The 18,554-nt window shown below is 44.2% G+C and overlaps 1 protein-coding gene across 2 annotated transcripts in view; it reads left to right on the top strand.

Moving 5' to 3' along the window:
- The window catches only part of CCAR2 (cell cycle and apoptosis regulator 2), a 2,452,621-nt gene that overhangs the window by 1,731,491 nt on the left and 702,576 nt on the right, over nt 1–18,554 (top strand). For both annotated transcript variants that reach the window (XM_044082935.1, XM_044082934.1), the window contains one exon: nt 11,493–11,705. In XM_044082935.1, the coding sequence (XP_043938870.1) occupies nt 11,493–11,705 (213 nt within the window). The remainder of the gene's footprint in view (nt 1–11,492; nt 11,706–18,554) is intronic.

Genomic DNA, 18,554 nt, shown 5'->3' with positions numbered 1-18,554 from the left:
TAAGCCGGACAGATACTACAGGGTCCCTGACTCTCTCAAATTCCTTTTCAAAAACCCTACTGCAGACCCAGAAACTATTTCTCAGGGTCCAAAAGGAGTCAAGGCTTCTACTGCAAAAAACCCTACCCCCTCTGACAGGGATTTTAGGGCACTGGATAGATGGGGAAAAAAGATTTACACATCTGCTACTTTGGCTATAAGGGCCTTAAATTGCCAGTTTCATATGCTCAGATATCAGCAATGTATCATGACACTGCTTAAACAGAAAATGAAGGCAAATTTTGAATGTGCAGAAAACAAAGAAACGCAGGATTTATTGCATGCAGCTAAACAAGTTGGAAAGCATACTTTGCAATGTGTGTTTGATTCTCTGGAGGCCTCCTGCAGGGCCGCTGTTACGGGTTCTGTCATTAGGAGGCATGCTTGAGTAAAGGAACAAACTCTGCTTGACCATGTTAAAATTATTAGATGCTCCTTTACAACATGATACCTTGTTTGGTGTTAAGGCAGAAGAGGTGTTAAAGAAAATGGAGGACAAAGCTAAATCTATGCAAACGGTCAAGGATTTCTTACAGGTACAACCACCTACATTTAGCAGGCACTGGCCTACAAAGAATTGGTCCTTTCCAGTCTCAGACAGACCTCAAAGGGGCAGATCCAAATATCTTAGGGGCAGATCACAGTCGCAAGGCTCCTACAGGTCTAAGCAGTGGAGTGCTTCTACCTCCAAAGGTGGAGAAGACAAAGCACAATCATACAGGAAACAGTCCCAATGACTTCCCCCTGCCTGCACCAAGCACTTATCTTCTTACAGCACCCTTATGGGGAAAACTAGCACTTTTTTCTCAAAATTGGCACATTATAACCCAGGACAAATGTGTTCTATACATAGTGTCACAAGGCTACAAGTTTCATTTCCATACCCTGCCAAGGGCAAATGGTTGGCCAGACCTGCCAAAAAATCAATGGGCAGAGGCTCAAAAATAAGTCGCAGCTCTCATGGACATGAGGGCTATTCAACAAGTACCACAGCAAGAGCAGGGACAAGGATTTTACTCAAGACTGTTCTTGGTACCCAGAAAGGACAAAGCATGGAGACCAATACTGGACCTATCAATTCTAAACACTTTCCTGGATATACCAAAATTCAAGATGTTGACCTTACAGCAGCTTCTACCCATGCTGGGCAGCAAGGCTTGGCTCGTGACTTTAGACCTAAAAGAGGCATACCAGCATGTCCCAATCAGACAATCATGCAGAAGATACCTCAGATTCAAGGCTGGCTCAAAGCATTACCAATTCTCTGCACTGCCCTTTGGCTTATCTACTGCACCCAGAGTCTTCACAAAGTGCCTGGCACCAGTAATTGCTTACTGCAGACAAAGAGGAATACAAATATATCCTTACTTGGACGACTGCCTCATTCAAGCAGAGAACAAGGACATTCTACTACAGCATCTGACGTTTGTGATAAGACTTTTAACATGCCTAGGGTACACAGTCAACAAAAAGAAGTCAAAACTAGTACCCTCTCAAGAGATAATATTCCTGGGTGCAAGCTTAAATACAACTGCCCAGATGGCTTATCTCACTCCAGACAAACAAAGGCAACTGACTACCTATTTCAAGGAAATGGCAACAAAGGCCCGGTTATCCGCAAGAAAAATTCTGCAGGCTTTGGGCTTCATGGCATCCTGCATCTTACTAATTCCATATGCAAGACTGCATATGAGGAAAATTCAATGGTACCTAAAAAGTGCCTGGACACAACATTGCCACAGTCTGGAAACAATGATTAATCTAATTCCCTGCCTGCAACAGGAGTTTCGATGGTGGACAAAGGCTTGTCACCAAAACAAGGGACAGCCATTCTTACTACCCCCAGTCAGGCAGAGGCTAACGACGGATGCTTCAGATTATGCCGTGGGGGGGGGGGGCACATGGCAGGAAGAGGCATTCAGGGCACCTGGTCCACAAACCAAAAGCATCTACATATCAATCAAATAGATGCTAGCTGTTCAAAATGCCCTGACAGCCTTCAAGGACCTACTTCATCCAGGACAACTACTGATAAAGAAAGACAACACCACGGTCATGTGGTACATAAACAAGCAGGGGGCACTCATTGTTATCCCCTGTACAGGCAAGCCATGGCTTTATGGGACGCAGCATTGACTTACCAAGTTCATCTGCAGGCACAATTCCTGCCAGGAAAGGAAAGTACTCTGGCAGTCAAACTAAGCAGAAACCTCATGGATCCCCACGAGTGGCACCTGGATCCACAAGTCTTCAGCATGATAACAAAGAAATGGGGACGCCCGGACATAGATCTATTTGCCTCCCCTCAAAACAATCAACTAAAAAGATTCTGCACAAGGACTTATCACATCACATACAAGCTTGGAAAGTGGACGCCTTATCTTTCAACTGGACAAACCTATCAGTATATGCCTTTCCTCCACTGCCTGTCCTCCCCAAGGTACTCCTAAAGGTCAGGCAGGAGAAACCAAAAATGATTCTGATTGCCCCAGACTGGCCACGCCAGTACTGGTATCCGATCTTAAGGAACTTGTCCCAATGCTCAGCCTGGACCTTACCTCAAATACCTCATCTACTGTCCCAGCAAAACAATCAGATTCTGCACAGCCAACTCAGGACCCTAAACCTGGCAGCATGGCGGATAATGTAGCCATACAAACCACACCTCTCAGTAAAGCTGTGATGGATGTCATTTTAGAAGCCAAAAGGCCTAGTACTAAAAAATTCTATGCCGGGAAATGGAAGAGATTTTGCGCTTGGAACCAAGCTCAAGGAACTGATGCAGCTGTCCCAAATATTCCTCAGATTTTGCAATACTCAACTGAGTTGCTGGACAAAGGCCTATCTTTTTCATCAATTAAAATCCATGCCTCTGCCATTTCGGCTCATTACAATACAGAGCCACCACTCTTTTCTCATCCTTTATTAAGGCAGTACCTCAGAGGAGCCAAAAACTTAAGGCCTCCAAGGAGAAAGCCAATACCTGCATGGGACCTCAATTATGTCTTGGAAAAACTCACCTTACCTCCTTTTGAGCCATCTGCTACTGCGGATATAAAGTTCTTATCTTGGAAAATAGCTCTGCTCCTAGCAATAACTTCTGCAAGACGAGTTTCAGAGCTACAGGCTCTCATGGCTGTGGAACCCTTTATAATTTTTTATCCAGTCAGGCTCTCTCTGAGAACAAACCCTACATTTATGCCTAAGGTGGTATCCAGTGTAGCCCTTAACCAAACAATTCATTTGCCAACTTTTTATCCAAATCCACAGAACAAAGGGGAGAAAATTCTGCATTCTTTGGACATACACAGACAACTTAGATTCTACTTGGACAAAACTAACGTTTTCAGAAAGACAGAACAATTACTAGTGGCATATGCCACAGCATCACAAGGAAAGGCAATCTCCAAGCAGACTATTTCAAAGTGGATAGGTCACTGCATTCGATGTTAGTGTTTCACTGTTGCAGTCATTACACTTGGGTTATCCTGCTGGCAGGCAACCCGTAGTCGGCCCAACTTCCAAAGTCTTGGTCCGGCGTCTGTTGCTGTCGCATCTTCCCTGACGTCAATGTGCCAGAGGTATAAAAGTTGCAACCGATGCCATTTTCTTAAGTCTTTCTTGCCGCGCGGTGCCCTAAGCAAAAGCAGTTCGCAAGTGCCGGTCGGCCGACTCCTGAGATTTTCAAAATTGAATTTCAGAACTGAAGACTTCAATAAAGCTAAGTACCCCGTTGGGGAAACTTTTTCTTGCTCCAGACCGATGTCAGTAAAAGTTAATAATTGTATTTCTTGTGGGAAGCAAATACCTCATAAGGACTTTCACTCTTACTGCATTCCTTGCCTAGGCCCTGACCACGACGTTACTAGTTGTCAATTTTGTGCTAGATTCAATAAACGCACTATTAAACGTCGGTTTGATTTTGCCTTACATTATTTTGGATGACGATTTAATTATATAATGCCGTCGGAACAACCGACGACCAGAATGTATAAAAAACGCAAAGACAAAGAAAAAGACAGGCATCTGAGGTCCAAAACCAATGACAAAGCCTCTTCTAGGCCATTCGCCGGTTCTCAGTGAGGCGCTTTCGCAGCCCCTGACACCCGCTACCTCAGACCCACAGGCTGTAACCGACAGCCACGTGGAGACACCAAGGCCTGTGGAAACTCAAGGTATTGGGCCTACGGAAACTGTACCATCAGATGGATCCGGAGCCGCTGAGCAGGCACCAGCTTCTGAGGGTGTTTTCAGACCTTCACAGCTTACAATTAAGGCTACTACAGCAGCAAAGGCAAAGTCCAAAACACCATTAAAGACAAGGAAACAAGTGCAGCATTCTCCAGAACAGTCATCCATGCCAAAGAAACAGATGCTTAAAATGGCCGAAGACCTTATTACTTTAATTAGGGGCTCCCATCCCCCTCCTGACAAAAGGCCTAGGCAAGACACTGATTATGATTCCTCTGATCAGGTTTCCATTTCCTCCGATGATTCTTCTGACCAGGGCTATTCTCTCCCTCCCTATGAGGACTCTGATACTGAAGAGTCCATTCCTTCAGTCTCACCGCCTGAGGATTATTCTTTTGGGGAAACCCTGCACACCATGAGGGAGCATTTCCATTGGGAGAGCCAGGATTACTCAGAATCCAAGAAAAGGCTCAGAGATTTCCTTTTATTGCCTCAGCACAGGCCCCTGGCTATCCCCCCTGTGCTTGATATTGTAGATGATGTTTTTTCTGAATCCAGATTCTTTACCACCTGCACCAGTAAAGCCAGACAGGTACTACAGGGTCCCTGACTCTCATAAATTTCTTTACAAAAACCCCGCTGCAGACCCAGAAACAAAGGCAACTGACTCATTACTTTCAAATGATGGCAACAAAGACCCAGCTCCCTGCAAGAAAAATTCTGCAGGCTCTGGGTTTCATGGCATCCTGCATCTTACTAATTCCATATGCAAGACTGCATATGAGGAAACTACAATGGTATCTAAAAAGTGTTTGGACTCAGCATTGTCACAGCCTAGAGACAATCATAACCTTGATTCCCTGCCTACAACAGGAGTTTCGATGGTGGTCCCAGGCCTGTCACCACAACAAGGGACAGCCTTTCACCTTACCTACAGCCATGCAGACAATAACAACAGATGCATCGGATTATGCCTGAGGAGCACATATGGCAGGAAAATGTATTCAGGGCACGTGGCGCAAGGAACAAATGCATCTTCACATCAATCAAAAAGAGATGCTAGCTGTACAGAATGCCCTGACAGCCTTCAAGGACCTAATACATCCAGGACAACTATTAATAAAGACTGACAATACCACAGTTATGTGGTACATAAACAAGCAAGGGGGCACACATTCCTAATCCCTATGCAGACAAGCCATGACTTTGTGGAACACAGCACTGACCTACCAGGTACATCTGCAAGCACAATTCCTGCAAGGAACAAAAAAAAATACACTGGCAGACTAAGCAGAAATCTCATGAATCCTCACGAATGGAAGCTAAATCCACAAGTGTTCAACATGATAACAAGGGAATGGGGACGCCCAGACATAGATCTTTTTGCCTCCCCTCACAATTGCCAAATACAGAAATTTTGCACAAGGACTTGTCACTCTCAAGCATGGAAAGTGGATGCTCTATCATTCAGCTGGAAAAATCTGACAGTCTATGCCTTCCCTCAATTGCCTCTTCTCACCAAGGTGCTTCTAAAAGTCAGACGAGGGGCCAAAAATGATCCTGATTGCATCAGACTGGCCACGCCAGCACTGGTACCCAATCCTAAAGACTTTGTCCCAAGGCCCACCTTGGCCTCTACCTCAAATCCCTCATCTTCTGACACAGCAAAACAATCAGATTCTGCACAGTCAACTCAGAACCTTAAACCTGGCAGCATGGCAGATAATGTAGCCACTCAGACTGCACCTCTCTCTAATGCTGTTATGGATGTAATTTTGTAAGCCAGGAGGCCCAGCACTAGGAAATCTTGTGCAGAAAAATGGAAGAGATTCTGTGCTTGGAACCAGGCACAAGGGCTCGACCCACTGGTCCCTAATATACCTCAGATTTTGCAATACCTGACTGAGATGTTGGACAAAGGCCTATCTTTTTCATCTATTAAAATCCATGCCTCTGCCATTTCAGCTCTTTACACTACGGATCCTCCTATTTTTTCACATCCTCTACTACGACAGTACCTCAGAGGGGCAAAGGATATAAGACCTCCTAGAAGAGCACCAGTACCTACTTGGGACCTCAATTTTGTTTTAGAAAAACTAACACTGCCTCCATTTGAACCAGCCAGCACAGCTGATCTAAAATACTTGTCATGGAAAACTGCTCTGCTCCTAGCAATAACTTCATCAAGAAGAGTCTCAGAGTTACAGGCATTTATGGCTGTGGAACCTTTCCTCATCTTTCATCAGGACAGGGTTTCTCTCGGGACAAACAGAACATTCATGCCAAAAGTGGTTTCCAATGTGGCCTTAAATCAAACCATTCATTTGCCTACTTTCTACCCAAATCCCCAGAATAAAGGGGAATGAAGCACGCTTTGGATATACACAGGCAGCTACGATTTTACTTGGACAAAACAAAAGCTTTCAGAAAAACTGAGGAACTTTTTGTAGCATATGCTGCAGGATCACAAGGAAAGCCTATTACAAAGCAGACAATCTCCAAATGGATAGGACACTGCATCCGCTTCTGTTATGCACAACATGGCAAATATGTGCCTAAGGGCGTTAGGCCTCATTCTACCAGAGCAGCAGCCACTTCAGCAGCTTTCTTCAGTGGGGTACCAACCAAAGACATTTTAGAAGCTGCAACCTGGAGCTCAGTGCACACTTTTACCAAGCACTACCACCTACCTCTCTACTCCAAATCCAGAGCAGGCTTTGCCACTGCAGTTCTGCAGGGCTTGTTAGCCTCGCCAAATCCAATCTAGACCCAGCCACCCAACCTCAGCTTTGGGATTCTACCCAAGTGTAATGACTGCAACAGTGAAACACGATGAACATAGTACAGTTGTGTACCTACCATAAATGTAGATATTCAAGTGTATTCACTGTTGCAGTCCAGGTTACCCACCCACCATCCCCCTCTTTGCTGGGACTATTCTGTACTTCTCAACTCTATACAACCTATGTGGTGTATTTGCTTGTAGATGATGGAAATGTTTATAGTATTATATGCATGGTTGTTTGGCATATTTTTATCGCCTCCTATCTGGGGGCACCTGACATCTGGGGCAAGAAAAACTGAAGAAAATGGCGTTGGTTGCAACTTTTATACACCTGGCGCACTGACGTCAGGGAAGAGGCAACAGCGAGCAATGCCGGACCAAGACTTTGGAACTTGGGCCGACTACTGGTCACCTGCCAGCAGGATAACCCAAGTGTAATGACTGCAACAGTGAATACACTCGAACATCTACATTTATGGTAGGTACACAACTGTACTTTTTACTGTATAGGAATTAATGATCATTCCTTTTTTACCTTTGCTCTGCAGTATGTTCAAAACAAACACTTTTGAAATGGCGATACTTCTCTCTATTGTACCCAATCTTGTCTGTCTCAGAAGCTAAGCAGGGTAGGGTATGGTTTGTACCTGGATGGAAGACCATATGGAGATGCTCATTCATGTGAGTTCCCCTTAGATGCCCCCACGCTACCGCAATTCTCTAGACCCTATAAACTTGTAGAGTAAAATTTCCATACTTCCCAAGCTCATATCTTTGAAGGCTCTCAAAATGCCTTCCAGACAGCTGATTTGGTTTTCACCTTCAGGAGACATGAATGCAAGCGGATGTGAATTCCCACTGATTACCCAGATCTCCCTTAATCCGTTATTGGTAAAGACTCGTTAACTAATTTTTCTAATTCGCTCTTCTTTTCCTTTTTGAATACTTTGAAGAGTCAGATTCCCTAGATAACAGAAGGCACCTTTTAACCAACCGACCCTGGCATACTGTGTTATCAAATGTGCTGGCAACGTGCTGTGATTCCTGTGCAACTTTTTAAGACATCTTTAATACACCCCAATGACTCCTCCCAGTGTGGGGCATCAGGGAAAGATGCACCCACCTGTAAATAGCTAACACAGGGACATATCCTACACCGGAATAAAAATCCCCCTCTCCCCTTGCTGTATTTTCCAGAAAGACAGTTGCATTATACTAATAGAATAGGTGGTCTGCAGACTTAGGGTTCTAGATACTCACCTTTTGGTAACCCATCAGTATCCTCACACTTTGCCTGGGCTGAACATACACCCAGACTGACGAAGATCATGTTTCCTTCTGTCTGCATTCTTGACCTAACTTCACTCACAATGCCTGCGGTGCAAAAAAGAAAAGTAGAGAGACTGGTATACTGTAACCATTTCTACATTTAACTATCCTAAATCAGTATGTAAGGAGTACAAGTTCCTGGTGGTTTATGGTTCAGTCCATTCTGTTTTTTCTGTGTTAGGTGTAAAGAGTGTACTCCATCCGCCTCCAGGATGCACAATACCATCCAAATGTAGATAGGTGTTCTGGAGTCATCTTACTCTCTCCACAGTCTCCAAGGTGTTTTCCTAATGCTGGGTGGTCGGGACAGCGTAGAAATGCAATCAAGTACTACTATTCATGTTCAGCCCTTCTTGATATACCAGAGGTAGAATCTTCTGTTTTTGTATGTCACTTTAAACAAAAAAGCAGTCGGGACAGCGTAGAAATGCAATCAAGTACTACTATTCATGTTCAGCCCTTCTTGATATACCAGAGGTAGAATCTTCTGATGTCCTTCATGGATGCATCTGCAGTCATAACAACTGGGTTGTCCTGTCGTCAGGCAGCCCTTCAGTCGGCCGGATTCCAAAGTCCGGGTCCGGCTTCGGCTGATGTCGCACTTCACCCGACGTCATCTCTGTTGGTCTTCGGGTATAAAAGCATCAGCCGACGCCATTTTCTTCAGTCTTTCTTGCCGCTGGCCAAGCAGAAGCTGTTCGCAAGTGCCGGTCGGTCGGATCCAGAGATTACTTCTACCTTCGAAGACTTCTAAAGCTAAGTACCCCGTTGGGGACTCTTTCTTGCCTCAGCCGATGTCAGAAAAAGTTAATAATTGTTTAACCTGTGGGAAACAAATACCTCATAAAGATTTCCACTCTTACTGCCTGCCTTGCTTAGGCCCAGCCCACGACGTAGCAGCCTGTTCGTCCTGTGCTTCTTTCAACCGACGAACGCTTAGACGTCGGTCGGAGTTTGCAGAACAGTTTTTCGGTTCTGATTTTGCGTACATTATGCCGTCTGATCCTCCGACTACGCATTCTGCCAAAAAACACAAAGAAAAAGACCGACACTCGCGGTCCGCGGTTTCGGCCGAAACCATGGTTAAGCAAACCGCGAGTGTCTCGGTTTCGGCCGAAACCGAGAAAACTGATCAAAATATAGCTGAATCTATCTCTACCACTGAGGTCCCTGCTAACACGCTTGAATTCTAGTTACAATCCTTCGAACTCAGAAACATTGCCTTTTTTGCTTGACCCTTTCAGAGGACTTTTCCTTGAGCTAACCTCTTTCTCTCTCCTCCTTTACCTGTTACAGTTTCCTTAGATACTCCCTTACTGTGGTGGGAGTGTACATATTGAGTTAGAAGAAATTAGTACAGTTGTTCTAACCTTGTCAGACTTTAGAAAAAGCCTGTTATAGGCCATTTTCCCTTCTTCCATGGTTCTGAACATTCCCCATAAAGCCAGCAAGTTCAGGACCTCTACTGTCTCTTTGCTTATTCTGACCTTTTATTGTATGGTTCTTCTCTCTCTCTTACTGGCCTTATCTGACACATTTAGCAGGAATTCTGGAGCTCAGTGTGGGTCTCCTATCTCACTTAGTGGAGATCCAAGTACCTTTTTCTCCATGCATTCTAACCATTCGCATGATTCTCGAATTTCTATGATAGTACTATGATCCAGCCTTTGCTTCACTTGGTCATGGAATTATTTGCTCCTCATAAGCTTTTCTACTAGGAAAGCATATAGAAACAAAATGGAAAACATTACCCACATGGGCCTTTATTCAGAGCACTGGCCTTCTTATCACAACTGCTTTAACCATCCTTTTCTTCATACCAGTCTTCAAAGGTAAGAGCTGGGTTTTTCTCTACTAAACTTCAGCTCGTAAGTATAGTTAGCCTTTGGAAAGGAATCTTGCTGCTTAGACTTCCCATCTTGAATTTCTAATTTAATTTGAACTTTGCCCTTTTTCTTTAGGGTCTGTACAGAAACCCTTTATCTGGTGAGCTATTGTCATGGTTTCTAATGATGGCTGTCTGATGTTACACCTACTTGATGTTCGTGTGTGTGTGTAGATTTTATATATATATATATATATATATATATATATATATATATATATATATATATATATATATATGTATATGTATATATAAAAAATGTAAAACTTGCTTATACTTCGTGAAATAATAGAGAAGGTCTGACCAGTTTAATTCCTTTCTAACCACTTAGGTTGAGTAATCACCAAAATTACTCTGCCCAAATAGATTGTAGATCATATTTTTTAAATGTTTGATTCACAAAATGGTGTGATATTCCATCATCCCTTTCACGGCCATTCTTTCAGTTTGATGGCTACTGCAAAGATTTTTCTCCCAGATGATCTGTCCATGTCATCGGTGTCACAGCCACTTGGTCAAACATTTTTATCTTTGTGACTCATTACAAGTTGGACGTTGTTTCCAAAAGGAAAGATTCCTCTTGTTTGACACTGCTCTGGCATGTCTTTTCTTAGGACCACCCAAGAGTTAAGTTGTTGGAGATTCTGACCCATCAGTGAGGAAGGATGAAAAGGACGACGACAGATACAAAAGTGATGTACTTGCCTTAACGTTAGATCTGTGTTGCCCATTTTCATTCTTTTTCACCTTCCTTCCCAGCCATCCCCGACCTTGTCATTCCTACAATAATGCAAAATGATAAAGGAATCTTCATTAATATTTCTTTTGTCTGTCCTGTCTTTATTAATCAGTACGTAGAAAACAGCAAACTCGATCTGAGGAGTAAGGGGAACTGTAATACATTATGGGAGGAGGGAGAAGCTCAAGATTAGGATCCAAAGTCTTGAAAAAGCGGCCGAGCCAGATCCAAGGATGGGATCCGAGACCTCTTCGTGAGGAAGAATGAAAATGGACATCACGGATCAAACATTATGGTAAGTACATAATTTTTCTTTTAGTTCGTAGAGTTCCGCAGAGTTGGTCGTGCATCCATGTTTTGTAGAATGTTAACTTGGTTTACTTGCACGTAAATGAAAGGATGCTTAACTGGTGGGTTAAATGTGCCTTTAACCTGTGCACCTTAAAGTGTTGAATGGTATAATATATGTAATTTGCAGGCAAGATTATCTTCAGTACTCAGTCTGCCTCAATTTTGTATTTTAGGTCTCATTGTTGGCAGAACAGTTCCAAGAAATGCTTCAGAGGGACTCTGCTTTCAGTATCTTTAAAGGGTTGCTGCAGTTGCCAGAAAAGGAGGATGAAAAGCCAAAGGAAAAGAAGACTGAAGATGGCATAACAGAGACTGATGAGACCAAAGCTGAAGCCCAGGAATCTATGAATGTTGATGAGGAAGTGGACAGTGCTGAGACAGCTATGGTAAGTAACCAAGAAGCAATTTTATTTTTATTTTATTTATTTTATTTTACATTTGTTGAACTGGTTAGTCTGGCTGGGCAGGTGCCCTTTTTCAGCAGAGACCCGAGGAGAAAACCTCCAGGTACAAAGATTACAATTAGTTACAAAAGAGATACAGATATAAACAAAAACACACAATGAGAATATTATTGTCTTAAACATTCTTAAAAAGGTGCAATTAATAATCTTAAAATCACATATAATTTGATATAGTTGTGTGGTAACAAACAGAAGAGGAAAGGAAGGACTAGTAAGTAGGCAAGGCCTACTTATAGTGTGGAGTCTAGTCAGGGAGTAGTGGAAAAGGGCATTGTAAGGGGATGAAAGATATAGGAGGTTGTTGTCTGATACAGTAAATAGTGATTAAAAAAGCGGAGCATTGTTACTGAAATAGAAGTAGAAACATACAAACATGAGAGTCAGTGATGCAGGAAATTGAGACAGTGGTTTGGAGGGAGAAGAAAGACTGGGGAGGAACTGCCTCAAGTAGTTTCTTTGCAGGGGCAGGCCCATGAGTTGAGTAGGGCTAGATTGAAATTGGGTGAATTTTGGTGAGATCTGATATAGAGAGCATTCCTCTCGACCATACTGAATCTCACGGTTTTCCCAGTTTTTGAGGTCCAAATAATGGGGTGCCATGATTCCCGAGTGGCACCCCTTAATTTCCCGGCTTTTAATTTTATTTTCAGCTTTTTTTTTTTTTTTTTTTTACTGACGTCATCACGTGGAGGCGAGCACAGTGACATCAGCTTCATCCAGCCTGTCGGATTTCAGCTAAGGGCTGCAAGGGGCGGGACAGACGATAATTAGCCTGACAGTTGAAACGAGCCTCAACTACATGTCTTGGCTGAACTTATGAACGAGTGAGAACTAAAGCAACTTATGCCTGAATTACACATCCTTCATCTTCTTAACGAGCCCACATTTGCATGCATCTTCCAGGTAAAGAAGACTGAGGAGTTGCATAGAACAATTTTCCATAGATGTAAGATGCCGGAACACGCACGCAATTTCAATTGCTATTTATTTAGCAATGTGAGGCCCGTTGCTGGCTGCTATTGAATTTATTTAGGAGGTCTATTGCTGTGTGTTTGGTGGACGGCCATGGTGGTGCAGTGGTTAGCATTGCTGCCTCACAACAAGAGGTTCTCCGGTTCGATCCTCGGCTGGGGTGCCTTCTGTGCGGAGTCTGCAAATCATCCCTGTGGTCGCGTGGGTTTCCTCTGGGTGCTCTGGTTTCCTCCCACATCCCAAAGACGTGCTGCAGGTGGATTGGACACTCTAAATTGGCCCTAGGTGTGAGTGTGTGCATGTGTGTGCCTTCTGTGGAAGGTTGGGCGCAGGGCTGACAACTCGACAATGTAAAACTCCACTGCCAATCATGAGCGGACAAGGTGATCCACTGTGGCGGCCCCTAACCGGGAAAAGCCGAAAGAAGAAGATTGCTGTGTGTGTTTGCTGCATTTATTTAGGAGGGCTGTTGCTGAATGTATTATTTAGCAGGTCAGTTGCCGAAGCCGAATGTATTATTTAGCTGCCGGAACATGCACACAATTTGAATTGCTATTTATTTAGCAGTGTGAGGTCTGTTGCTGGCTGCATTATTTAGGAGGGAGAGGTGTGTGGGTGTGTGTGTAAAATGCCCCAGATAGGTATACCTGGTGGTTAGGAGTACTCCGGCTCAAACCCTGTACCTTAGCAAGAGCCTGAGTTCCCTACTCATACCACCACTTCTGATTGAATGAGTTATAGCTCTCAACTGTACCAATTTTCATATAATGTCTGGAATGTGTTGGTCTCTTCCTCTTAAAATATGGATGATGCAGCTGTAGTGTTGTTGTCTCACAGTAAGATGTTCTCTGGTTTGATTCTTGGCTGAAGTGCTTTCTGTGTGGAGTCAGTATGTCCTTCCCTGTCTTTGTGTGGGTTTCCTCTGGGTGCTCTGGTTTCCTCCCACAAGGCCTCTGCTGAAAATTAGCTTTGTTTGTTCCAAATCAGACTCTCCCAGTAAACAAATGTTAAAAGCTAAAAACTTTAATTTATTCTGGCAAATCAGTGAAAAGAACTGAATTCACTAAATAATGATAGCCATTTAAGTTCGTCTTCCTATCTTTTAGGAAACGCATGGTGACACATTTTATTTAGCAACTTTCTAAGATTAAAGCACTAAAAAGATGTACAAACTAAACTGAAATATAAATAAACCGGGAGACTCGGCACAAAGTAGTCGGAAAAGTTATTTAATTTTTTATTAAATAACTTTTCTGACTGCTTTGTGCCACGTCTCCCGGTTTATGTAACTGTCTAAGATTATACAATCAACGTTGAAAATGTGTCCCCAGTTTTGGACCTTTGTCCCCCCCCCCAGTAAATTTTGACTTTTTCCTTATTTCTTGTGCTGTACAGTTCTTCATGGAAAGAGTTTAATGCTGCTTATGCAAAGTCTACTTGCATTATTAGTAGCACAACAGGTAGTATACTTGCTTTTGCTGCAGAGGGCTGTGGGTTCTACTCCCACAGTCTGTAGATGGATTGCTGATACTGTACTGTGCTATACTTTTAAAGGGAGTGGACACTGCAGTCCTGATAATGTCCTCCTTTGGCTGAGATACGTATTAACCTGTTTTGTTTGCCATCCATTCCCTTTCGAAGTATTACTAGCGTATCTTTTTTTTTTTTTTTTTTTTAATGTAACATAGGCAATTTAATCTTCAAGGGCAACAGGCACTTTACTTGTAGACGAAGCAATGAAATATGAAGTTGTTTGCTAGCAGCAGCCTAGTTACAGGTCTCTCTAACATTGAATTTACATGACTTTTACTACTGCAGAAATTGTGCATATTTACTGATACTGGTGTATTGTAGAAGTCTGAGTAGACTTTTATGATGGAAATGTTCTGAATTGGGCAGTTTTGTCATTATTGGTGTATGCATTTTTTCATTGCTTACTGGAATAAATGTCCAAACAATAAATGTAAAATGGACTAACAAGTGTGATGTATTATACAAGGACTATAATTTAATAAAATCAGGAGGGTGTATCAAAGAACACATGATGTTCTTCGTGTTTCACTGTTGCAGTCATTACATTTGGGTTATCTGCTTGCAGGTAGCCCTCAGTCGACTTGATTATCAAAGTCTTGGTTCCTGTGCTGGTTGCTGTCTTATCTTCCGTGACGTGAGGTAGTCAGGGGAATAAAGCATGCAGCCGACACCATTACATCAGTCTTTCTTGCCGTGTGGTACCCAAAACAGAAGCAGATCACAAGTGCCGGTTGGCCGACTCCGGAAATTTTCGTTTTCGAGTTTCAGATCCGAAGTCTTCAACAAAGCTAAGTACCCATTGGGGATCCTTTTTCTTGCTCTACACCAATGTCAGTAAAAGTTAACAATTCTATTACTTCTGGAAAGCAAGTACCTCGTAAAGATTTTCATTCGTACTGCATTTCTTGCTTAGGCCCAGACCACGACGTCCCTCGCTGTAGGTTTTGTGCCTTATTCAATCCTCAAACTATTTGTTTTCTGTTCATTTTCGCATCTAACTATTTTGGTACTCTGTTCAATTATCCAGAAATGGCTTTGGTAAGCCAACCGACTACCGACATTCCGAAAAAATGCAAAGATAAAGACAGAGACAGACGGCATAGGTCCAAAGCTGCCGATGATGCTTCCGTTAAGCTAGTTGCCAGTTCGCCGGTACTCAGTGAGGTGCTTTTGCAGCCCCTGATACCCACTACTTCAGATTCACAGGCCTCTACTGAGACCCATTCGGAGTTTGGTATGCCGCGAGATGCTTCTTCGACTATAAAACCTGCAGATGTCGCTACCTTGGATGGGTCCGGAGCTGCTGTGCTGTGAGGGTGTATTCATAACTACTGACTTGCTACTAAAGCAACGCCATCTTCTTCTTCAAGGCCTAAAACTCGATCCACACCTAGAAAACCGATGCCCAGACGGCATGGTCAGGCCCCTATGCCTAAAAAACAAGAAAGAATGGCTGAAGACCGTATTACTCTTATCAGGGGAAGCTACCCTTCTCCTTCTAAGAGACCTAGAACTGATTTCCCTTCTGATTCTTCTGATCAGGATTCTGAAATTTCTGATCTGATATTGTTAATCGTTGTTCATTCGTTACGCATCGGTATCGGTTCCGAGCTCGGAACCGAGCCGGCCATTTTCCAAGCTCGCATCAGCTTCAAACTCTCGAGCTAAACTCTTACCCACAATCTCCCTCTCCCTGTTACCTCAGATTTCATTTGCCGCATTGCCATCCGGTCATGTCAAGCTATTTCTCTTGAGCTAAGTACAGTCAATTGTTTAATTGCTTTGCAAATTACTTTTCTGTCAGAAAAGTTCATATTGTATTGTCTCTTACCCTATCGCATCTAGCGTTCATAATTTCCTCAGGATTTTCTGTTTTTTCCTGACTACCTTTACTGCAAGGTATTGTCTCTTTACCATCGTTGGTAATCTTGTTCCCTTTTCTCTCTCATACCTTCTGGTACTCTCTTGTACCATTGTTGGTACTTTTCTACTATTTAATTTGCTGTCATGGCAGATAAAAAGGTAGTTTGGGGGTTTAAGCGGTGTTCTGATTGTGGACACAAACTGCCTACTTCTGATGCACATTGTTTGTGTGTTTATTGTTTGGGAGCTTCCCATTTATCTGTTGAACCACCCTGTACTATTTGTGAGAACTTTTCTAATAGAACTTTGTTGGAAAGGAAAAACAAGCTGATACTGAAGGGACTTCTAAAATCTCCCTTTTCAGAGGCTATTTCTGGGTCCGCGGTCTCAACCCCTCCTAGAGTCCATAAGAAAATGGATGTTTCTTCTAAGGCTAAATCCTTGCCTTCATCCCCGGCTGGGGACTCTCACCAACCAAAACCTAAAAAGGCTAAATTTTCGGCTCCGGAGCTCTCTGTCAGCCCCAGTACTTTCAGTGCCTAGACCTTCGGCTCCATTAGTGATTTTGGCTCCGTCCTCTCCTGTAGCCTTCTATATATCAGCACCGAGGGGCTCCTCGGTTCAGACCATTACCATTCTATCGGCACCAACCGTTCAGTCGGTGCAGACCTTGACCGCATCGGCTCCAAGCCTTTATTGTTGACTCCAGTTTTGTCAGTTCCAGCTTCGGCACTGACTCCCACTTCGGCACCAATCCCTGCATCGGTGCAGACAATGATCTCAGCACCGATGACTTCTTCGGTGCAGACAACCGTAGTCCAGTCTTTCTCGGCACCGTTGTCCTCTGTGCAGTCAGATGAGATGGGCACCGAGTCTGCCTCTTCTGTGGACAGGCCTGTTTCTCCCTCAGTCTCCGTGAGGTCCACTAGAAGCCTTTCCGAACATGATGTGTTGCATCTTGTGGACCAGGTAGTCTTGACCAGAGGTATCCCACCCCTCAGGAGCTATCCTTCCTTGGGAGGTGATCATCCATCTCCAAAGACACCTTCTTATTCTCCTCCTTCACTGCCTTTGAAGTCCATGGATATAGCACAGTCTTCCCCTTCTGTGGTTCCCTTTATGGATCTCACTAAGGAACCGTAGTTGCCTTCATGGCAGGAAAGTTTTGCTATGACCCAGGATGTTAGCTGTGACCTGCATAGCTTGCTGCTCCACAGCCATCCAGGGACTCCGGGTCGGCAGGCTGAGCCACTTAGGGGAGGGGATGACACCTGCCCTAGACATACACTCCTCTTCGGGTGGACCAGCGTTCCAACTGATGGAGAAGGCTTTCGCTGCTGCTGGTGATACTGGACTGTCTATACCTCCGCCCTCCTCTGGTACACTGCTTCCACAAGTCACATCTAGCAGACTCCGGGTGCAAGGGCCGCAGGACATATTCCCTCAGGAATCCCCTTTCCCGCTGTCTTCTCCAGCTTCTCCCGCTGAGGAGTTCCACCGGAAAAGTTTGTGTAAGAGGAAGCACATGGATTCCACAGAGGAGTCCCTCACCGAAGACACAGATTTCGATGGGGGGGGGAGGATCCCCTCGGTCAACCTCTGAGGTATCCTTTGGCGATATCCTCGAAATCCTGAAACAGAGAGGTGTGACTGGCAGTCCTCTAATCTGACCTCTGAGGAATCTGTGTTCCTGCAGGCCTTTCGCACCCGGCCCCCTACCTCCTGGGTTACTCCACCTGCCGATGAACTTGTCCGGCTCAGAGTGCAGCATGCTTGGAAGGCTCCTGATATTGTCGAAACTATTCCCCGGAGGCCAGATAAGATCTTGTCCCCTCCTGCTTCAGATCCCCATTGGTCCAAAGGTCTTCCTGTGGATGCTTTGGTGGTGGCGGCCGCAGCAAAAAAAGATCTAGCAGAAGAAGAAAGCCAGACTGTATATCCGCCTAACAGAGAGTCCCGGGCCCTGGACAGGATAGGGAAGCGCACCTTTGCTTCAGCGACCTTTGCTATCAGGTCCCTGAATTATATGGGACATTTCACCAGGCTTCAAAGGGATCTGGTTTCTGGGCTCTCTGAAACCTTGGCTGGTGCCGTGTCTGAGGTCCGTGACAAAGTGGCCTCTCAGCTGGCCACCTCTGAATCTATATCTAACTCCTCTATGCGACTGATATCTCACACATCAGAAGGAGCAGCTAGAGCAGCGGGTTCAGCTGCGGTCTTGAGACGACACACCTGAATGCACTTGTGCAACTTCACTGAACCCTTTCAGTCGTCTTTTCTTAATGCCCCCATTGAGCCCTCCTCGTTGTTTGGGCCCAAAGTTAAAAGCACACTGGCCAGATGTGAACAGGATGGTAAGACCATTTCTGCCGTAGGTGTCCGTTATTCTTCCCCTCAACGTGC

Source organism: Protopterus annectens, chromosome 9.part0 (assembly GCF_019279795.1).
Source record: "Protopterus annectens isolate FY-2018-M chromosome 9.part0, PAN1.0, whole genome shotgun sequence".
Lineage (NCBI taxonomy): Eukaryota > Metazoa > Chordata > Ceratodontiformes > Protopteridae > Protopterus > Protopterus annectens.
The sequence above is the reverse complement of the archived record's forward strand: the minus strand, read 5'-3'. Positions and strand labels throughout refer to the sequence as shown.